This window comes from Sinocyclocheilus anshuiensis, unplaced genomic scaffold, assembly GCF_001515605.1.
Source record: "Sinocyclocheilus anshuiensis isolate Anshui unplaced genomic scaffold, SAMN03320099.WGS_v1.1 scaffold1531, whole genome shotgun sequence".
In the NCBI taxonomy this organism is placed as follows: domain Eukaryota; kingdom Metazoa; phylum Chordata; class Actinopteri; order Cypriniformes; family Cyprinidae; genus Sinocyclocheilus; species Sinocyclocheilus anshuiensis.
Window position 1 is genome coordinate 773255 of NW_015551200.1, and position 8827 is coordinate 782081.

At 34.7% G+C, this 8827-nt stretch overlaps 1 protein-coding gene across 1 annotated transcript in view; it reads left to right on the forward strand.

The window, feature by feature from the left end:
- LOC107663366 (misshapen-like kinase 1) overlaps positions 1–8827 on the forward strand; it is a 49820-nt gene that overhangs the window by 16641 nt on the left and 24352 nt on the right. The window contains exons 8-11 of the mRNA XM_016453576.1: positions 961–1039; positions 2608–2783; positions 3473–3542; positions 6195–6405. Of these exons, the coding sequence (XP_016309062.1) occupies positions 961–1039; positions 2608–2783; positions 3473–3542; positions 6195–6405 (536 nt within the window). The remainder of the gene's footprint in view (positions 1–960; positions 1040–2607; positions 2784–3472; positions 3543–6194; positions 6406–8827) is intronic.

Here is an 8827-nt window from a genome sequence, read left to right on the forward strand (position 1 = left end):
GAAAATTGATATTAAAAAAAAAAAGGAAATATTAGCATTTTATTTTTAAGTTTAATATAAAATAATTGTATTTGTATTTAATACTCCTTTTTATTTTACAATATAATAGTATTATCACACTTTATTATTTTGTTTATTTAATAAAAAATAAAAAAAAAACTAAATAAAGTGCAATAATATTATCACTATTATTAATTTATTTTTATAGTTATATTTAATGGGTCACACTATGTGCAGTGTGAGGACCAAACCAAATCTCCAGGTTCTCTTATGAGAACCAGGCTGAAAAACTTATGTGCACCCCTGCTTATGAGGAAATATTTCTGTTTATTATAAGTGCACAGTTGTCGTCTGCCATTTTAAATGCTCGAGCTCTTTAAAGTCGAATGAATTCTTGATTGGCTGTCAGTGTTTTTCTCACTCACTGGCTGAAAAAAAAAATTATGAAAGTGATTCCAATGGTATGCAAGAAAAATTTAATAAATTACTTTAAGCATTTCATGTTTTACAAAGCAAGCAAACAAACGAACAATAATACTAAACCTCCCTCTTCCCCATTCCTTTTATGCCAGTTAAACAAAAGGCGTAATAATAAAAAATATATATATTAAAAAGTAAAAAAAAAATTAAAAATCAGTACCTAGTAGATTACCCAAATGTAAATCATCAATTTAAACATTTATTTTGTGATATTTTGCACTCTTGAAAAAGGAGATCAGAGGTGGAGGTTGATCTGTGCTCCATTGTCATAACTTATGCAGCACAACACTTAGTCATATGTTCTCTCTCACACATGCACAATCACCCGCTCACACGGACAGCGTGTAGCAGCGACCCAGTCACTGTTCTACTTGCGTTCATGAATTGTTGTCACCTCTTGAGTCAGTTAGTCTGATAATTGGACACATGGGTGAAAGAGTCTTTTATCAGCATGTTTGATTGCTCTGCTCTTTCCTTCAGCGTTGTGTGACATGCATCCCATGCGAGCTTTGTTCCTTATCCCACGGAACCCTCCTCCTAAACTGAAGTCCAAGAAATGGTGAGGACACACTGTCTCAGCTGTTATTTTAAGATCAAGCTATATTTTCCTTCTTCCTTCCCTCCCTTTTTTCCCTTGTCTATATATACACGCACTGCATACTTATGATCGCTGCAATCCATATAGCTTCTCTTCTCATATGTGGTTTCCTTGTTTAATAATGTTTCTCAGACAGGAGTTGCAGTGTTTGCTCTTACACCCACCTACATCTCCACACATATAGAGTGCTTTGTATGACAAAAAATGCTTTCTATTTCTTCCTTCATTTCATGTTTTTTTTTTCTTCTTTTTTTCTGTTGGCTGGTTGTAGTTGTCATATATTGGCATGCTGTGATTTAGTTTTCGGGTTGGAGTTATTTTAGTCCTTCTGGTCAGAGCCCTGCCCTTGAACAGCTGGCTATAAGAAGTAGAGATTGAGCATATGTTGGGCTGGGATTTAAAGGTAGCCATGTTTCATGTTTACTGCATTTTGTCTTGTTAGCAATGATGTGTAACACTCCTGACTGTTTAAAACAGCCATTTCTTTCTGTGTTTTCTGTTCGTTTTTGTTTGAGTTAGATTATTTTTTTTTCTTTAAAATTTGATATTGAAAGTTATATAATCAAGGAGGAGTTTTCCTGTTTTAAAATGTTTCTTTCTATGTCAGGAAGAAATCTATTCTACAGATTTTTTTTTTTAAAGAAATTAATGCTTTTATTCAGCAAGGAGTGCATTAAATTGAAAGTGACAGTAACAATTATAATGTTACAAAAGATTTCTATTTCAAATAAATGTTGTTCTTTTGAACAGTTTTCAAAAATGTTAACCAACAACTGTTTTTATCATTGATAATATAAAGAGATGTCTCAAACACAAAACCACCATATGTGACACTGAAGACTGGAGTAATGGCTGATGAAAATTCAGCTTTGCCATCACATATATTCAAATATAAAACCATTATTTTAAATTGTAATACTATTTCACATTATTACTGTTTAAGAGCATAAGAGACTTCTTTCAAAAGCATCAAAAAAATCCCCAAACACACATGGTGTATTTATTTTTTCATTAAATGTGTTTTTAGCAAAACAAACAAGTTACTTTATTTACAAAATGTTTTACATTTTACAGTATAAATAATATAACGTTGTTATACAGTGCGTACATTGTAAAGTATTGCTTATTTATCAGTCATTTTCAGCTCCTTCTAACTGCAGCTTCCAAGAATGTCACAACGTATTTGCCCATTTTCAACAGCATTTCATCTGTTAGCCAGCTGACTTTACCTTTTTGATTAGTGACCTAGAAATCAGTAGAATTCACAGCAACAAGTATTTTATATATAACAGAAAACCCTGTGTTTTCATGGCATAAAAAGAAATTGACTTTGTCAATAAGTGATGTAGTGTTAATGCAGCACTTACCCGATAGATCAAGTAGCTGTACCACCAACTGGCCTGAAAAGATTTCGCACTGTAGGGCATTCCCTATTGGCCTTTACAACAGCATTCCATAATCGGGTTTTGTCTTGAATTTATTTTCCTGCTAATACATTAATTTCTTTCATGTTTTACTGTCTCTTTCAGGTCGAAGAAGTTCATTGACTTCATCGAGGGCTGTCTTGTGAAGTCATATCCGAGTCGTCCATCCACAGAGCAGCTACTGAAGCACTCGTTCATCAGAGACCAGCCCACTGAAAGACAAGTCCGCATCCAGCTCAAAGATCACATCGACCGCACACGCAAGAAACGAGGCGAAAAGGGTATGTTTATGTGTGTTGTTGCATGTCTTGACAAATTATTATAGACAAGAACAGTAGAGCTTTGTCAATCACAGAAACCCAAGACAGAATCTTTCTGTTCCACATTTTCTGATACAAGTGTTTAATAATTAATCCAGTTTTTGAATTAGTTTTGTTTTAAGAGTCAGGATAGATGCAGGTGCTCCTCTGCGACTATAGATGATTATGTATCCATCCATTTGCACGCCGGGGATCTGTGGTGGAACAGAATGTTTAATAAAGTTTGTTTACTTGCCTTTGTGCAGTGAGGTCACTAAAACTCCCATCCAATCAGAGGTCATCTTTGACTTGGCTTGCAAAAGTGGTGCTTGCACATAACTCGCGTAGCTTAGAGTAAGTCGTGAGCTCTGTGGTCAGTAGTGTAATCAAATAGCACAGTTGTGCTTGAATTATGTTTCTTTTTGGATATGAAGAACAAGGAACAGTTAAAAATGGAAGCATCCAGCCAGCAGCCTTCAGCAGTGTTATTAGAGCATATAAAGTATCAGTTAAGGAAGAGTGCAGATGATTTAGACTCTAAAAGTGCTGCAGTCTGCATAAACTGTGTTTAGCCATATTATATTAATGCCTAAAGCCTTTCTCGTTATTTTCCTGTCCTCCTCTCCCTCTCTCTGCCTCTCTCTTTCTCATTTTATCTTGATTCCTCTCAGAGGAGACCGAGTACGAGTACAGCGGTAGTGATGAAGAGGATGAGAAAAGAGGAGATGAGAGAGAATCCAGGTAAACACGGCAGCATCTGTGTTTACACAACCATACATAGCACTACACAACGCTGCAGAAACTCCCCCAGATAATTTTAATTGCAATGTTATTGACATTTAGTATTCACTCACTAACTTGATGTCTGTAAATTTTATGATGTTCTCCTATCCCAGTTTAGAGATGGAAACTCTACAGTAGTTTAACTTTAGGGTCAACTTGACTTAAACTACTTGATAATTCACCTGAAACTCGACTTGTTAGAAAACTTAGTAGAAAATTAACCTGTTAGATAAACTATTAGACTTGATTATACTAGGAGATAACTGACTTGCAACTTGACTTAAACTACTGAATAACTGACCTGAGACTGGACTGTTCGAAAATTAACCTGTTAGATAAGCTATTAGACTTGATTATACTAGGAGATAACTGACTTAAAACTCGACTTGAACTACTAAATAACTGACCTGAGACTTCATCAAAATTGGTAATTTCACTTGAGATTAGATTCAAATTGGTAACTAAATTAGCTTGAAACTTCACTTAAACTAATAGATAACTGACTTAAGATGACTTAAACTTGTTGATAACTGTCTTGAGAATTAAACTAGTAGATAATTTGCCAGTGACTTAAAGTAGTTGATAACTTTGATAAATGATAACTGACTACTACAAACTAGTAGATAACTGACATGAGATTTGACAAACTAGTAGATGACTGATTTGAGACTTTAAATGAACTAGTACATAACTTAATAGAGACTTTGCTTCAATGAAATTATCTTTTGATTAAAAAAAACGTATGAGAAAAGATTTGAGACTTGAGTTGGACTTGTCTGTACATGTCTGAATGAGTCAAGAATAGGTAAGCTTTTGTTTGTTTGAGGCGGGATTTTCCTGTTTGTCAAAACATGACTATTAATCTGCTATTTGGAAGTGATTTGTTATTTTTGTAATTGTGGGTAGAAGTTACTCTTTCACCCTTAATGAAATTGTTTAGGGAACTGTTTTATCTGCATAGATCATTGCTGTTAGTGTTCATCGTTTGTTTGATTACGTCATTAACTGAATTCTACCATACATTTCTGCCATATGTACATCAATTTGACATAGTCACCACTGACAAGCTACTACTAAATATATTGTAGAAACTTAATTTTCTGTAAAGCTGCTTTGCAACAATTTGTATCGTGAAAAGCGCTATACAAATAAACTTGAATTGAATTTTTATTTTATTTTTTACTTTATTTAGTTGACAGGGACATTGTACATTAATAAAACATTCCTGTAAATGTACCAGAATTAGCCAAAGGCTATTTTACATCCGTAGTCCCTGGACAAGATGTTACAAGTCACCCTAAAATAAAATGTCATTAAAAATACATACTAAAAAATTTTATAATTACATAGTTAAAATCATACAGTATTCTATTAAAAAACAATGGGATCAAATAAAGGCAATGCAAACAAGATACAATCAATAATACGATAGCTAGCAAATATAAAATTCTAGTGTTGACAAATCTGAGTACTAATTAACCAATTCTTCAACTGAACCCTAAATAAAGCATGTGTGTCTAGATCTCTGATAGTTGTCGGAATAGTATTCCATTCTCATGCAGCTTTGACAGAAAAAGCAGACTGACTAAAATTACTTTGTCTAAGCGGTATGATACAGTCTCCTCTTAATGCACCTCTTGTAGAACGATAATCAGTTGTTCTAATACTAAATCTGAGTACTAATTAACCAATTTTTCAACTGAACCCTAAATAAAGCATGTGTGTCTAGATCTCTGATAGTTGTTGGAATAGTATTCCATTCTCATGCAGCTTTGACAGAAAAAGCAGACTGACTAAAATTACTTCATCTAAGCGGTATGATACAGTCTCCTCTTAATGCACCTCTTGTAGAACGATAATCAGTTGTTCTAATACTAACTAACTGACTAAGAGGGGGAGAAGATAAACCATAAATAATTTTATACATCAAGCATACATTTGCATACTTAATCATGTTTTCCCAACTTAACAAATTATATTTTTTCAGTATTAGACAATGATGATAATGTACCGATTTCTTTTCGAAGACTTAAAGTGTACGTTTGTATAAGGACTCTAATGGTTTTAGAGTCACTGAACTCGTAAGTCATGTGAGAGTTAAACAGTAAGTCATGTGAGAAATAACCATAGAATACATATACATCTTAGCTGCCTCTAATGACATATAATCTAATAAACTTAAAAATATAGAGATTAAACTTAACCTGCTTACAAACATTTTTAACTTGAGCTTTAAATGTAAGTTTAGAATCAATCAGTATTCCCAGATATTTATATTGAGGCATTACCTGCAGCCTCACCCCTGACACGTAAACATCCGGCTCTTTAATAATACTGTTAGACTTAGAGAAAAACATACATACTGTCTGTATGTATGTTTTTTAATGTACTGTCAATTGAATTGACTAGATGTTTCCTCCTTATTATTCAACATGGATCAATTCTTTAATGCACATGAGTACATGACACTGATGTACCTGAGAAAGAAATGAACGTACTGCACAGTCCTTCTTGAAAACCACGGAACTTTGTCTTCACTGCCCAACCTCTACTCTAAACTCTGTTTATATCTGCTAACTCTTCTTGAATTATGTTTATGTCTGTCTGAAGCTCCATTTTGAATGTTCCTGGTGAGTCGACGTTGCGGAGGGATTTCCTGCGGCTGCAGCAGGAGAATAAGGAGCGCTCAGAGGCCTTAAAGAGACAGCAGGCGCAGCTCGCTGCTCAGCGCAGAGACCCTGAGGAGCACAAACGCCAGCTGCTGCATGACCGACAGAAGCGGATAGAGGAGCAGAAAGAACAGAGGCGTCGCTTGGAGGAGGTATGCATCTTAGACGTGCACATTAAAGTTACTGAACGTGATCTCTTTTCTAACAGGAAATGATATGGGAAGAGTGCCAATCATGTAAGGTGTCAGTATAAACATTCTGGCCAAATTTTATTTTATTTATTTTTTGTAAAGATTATTGTGATAGTTAACCAGAAATTATGCTCACTTCCTTTCCTTCATCAACTCTTTCATTATAATGTAAATGAATAAATGACAAGGGCTGTCGATCTCCAAAATGACTTAAATCTTGATCTATTCATCACTTCCAGAAGTGTAAGAGTCCCAGTCTTTATTTGCTTTCATAATGTTTAAAAAAGTGGCCAGTATATTCTTGAAAGGTGTTACAGTTACTGAATTACATGAGGATGAGTAAATAATGGCACAGTTTTCATTGTTTGGTGATCTAATCATTGAGGTATTGTAGATTTTATCTCCTGTCCTAGAATATTCCATGATGTTTTAAAAAAACACATACTTCAGAGTAGGGCTGCGCGATTAATCGAAATCGAATCGAAATCGCGATTTGAGACGTTGCGATTTCCTAATCGCAAAGCCTGCGATATGGACGCGATATTACTCTGTTCCAGAGCATATGCATGACTGCCAGCCTTGAGTTGCAATCTTACTTGCCCTGGGCAAGAGTGAGCGCACCTCCGTTCTCCCCAATCAGCACCGCTCTAGCCAACTGCGTAAACCCCCACCATTAAAAAAAAAAAAACAGAAAGCGGGAGAGAGACAGAGTGGGATTATGGCGTCTACTGGGTCAGATCAATAGTTGGGCAAATTAAAACTAAAGAAAAACGTATGCAACTTAAGCTTATATAATATAAGCTTAAGCAATATATATCGATACTGACGCAAGCATCGAAAGTATCGATACTCAAACAAAAAATATCGATACTAAGGTGCGCTTTATTTACCAGTGGTTTTGTTTATTTAAAAAAAAAATAATAATAATAATAATGCGTACAATATGCATTGAATTGGACGAATAACCTTTGTTAGCGAGTAATTGTGTAGGATTGAACTATTTTCCTGCTCATCTGAACACACGCAAATGTTGCAAGACAGAACCAATCAATCACAGAGAGCATTCACTCACTGCTGACAGTGCATTCAAACAGGGCTGCGTTTCCCAAAAGTATCATAAGAAAGCATTAAAGCATTTGGGAATGGCAGCCCTGAACAATGCTTATCAGAGGACAGAAATAAAAATATAAATGTTTGAGTTATTTCACAATAAACAAATTGAAATTGTAGCCTACATAGTTTGTGCAATTAAAATTATTTAAATTGAACGTTGAAAGATAATATTGATCATGTTCTATTCTGTAATGTTAATTGAAATCATACACTGTCAGAATAAAAAGGTTGCATTTTATGCATGTAACAGCCTGTCACTGCAGTCCCTTATGAAAATTAACCATGGTTTTACTAAAGTGACCGTAGTTCAACTGTAGTATTTATAGATTTGAATCATGTGTAAACAAAAAACACATTTGAACCATGTGTAAACAAAAATATAACCTAATAAATTACAATTAAGGCGTATTGAATGTTAAAATGTGTTTTAAACAAAGTTAAGTGGTTATCATTACCCATTTTACTCTTAGTAATTTAATAAATTTCATAATTTAAAAGTTTAGTTCAGAAGTATCGAATCGGTATCGATATCGACGATACAGCCTTGAAAAATATCGGTATCGTATCGAAAACAAAATAAGTGGTATCGCCCATCCCTAATGGAAAGTAGCTAAACCCTGCCTGAAAAGTCGCTAAATGTCGCTAGATGACGTCATACGCTAATTAGCATATTCATGACGTCAGTGCGTCGTATTTTCTTGCCTCCCTGTGCTCACGTACTGCATTTTAATGCAGCCAGATTCTCAATAAAACTGTTTTTATTAATATATTTTACTGTTTCTGTTACCTACGTTACCTGTTACCTACGAGATCAAAGGCAGATATCGCGTAATTCACACTCACATGCTGTGCTGCTGATTAACATGATATGACTTCAGTTGTGTTGCCTTTATATAAAAATAAATATGATGAACAAGACACTCAAAGTGCTTGCTATTTAATTCCATACGAAAGGCGTATTTATCATCCATTTTTACTTTAATACAAACATGTATTTTATATTTTTATAGAAACATGACAATCACATTATCTCACACAGAGATCGCACTGTCATAGTGTTTGGGAACATTCATGCATAATTTAAATACATAATCACATGAAATCAGATAGAAAATAACATATTGTAGAAGAGAACACAGCATCACGGTTGTCTGAACCAATGAGCATTAAGCTGTGTCGTCAGTCAGTCGTTTCCCATCATGCTTTTGATCAGCGCAGTCGGTGGAGAGCAACTGCGCTCGACTGCACAATCCGACACAGCCGCCTCGCC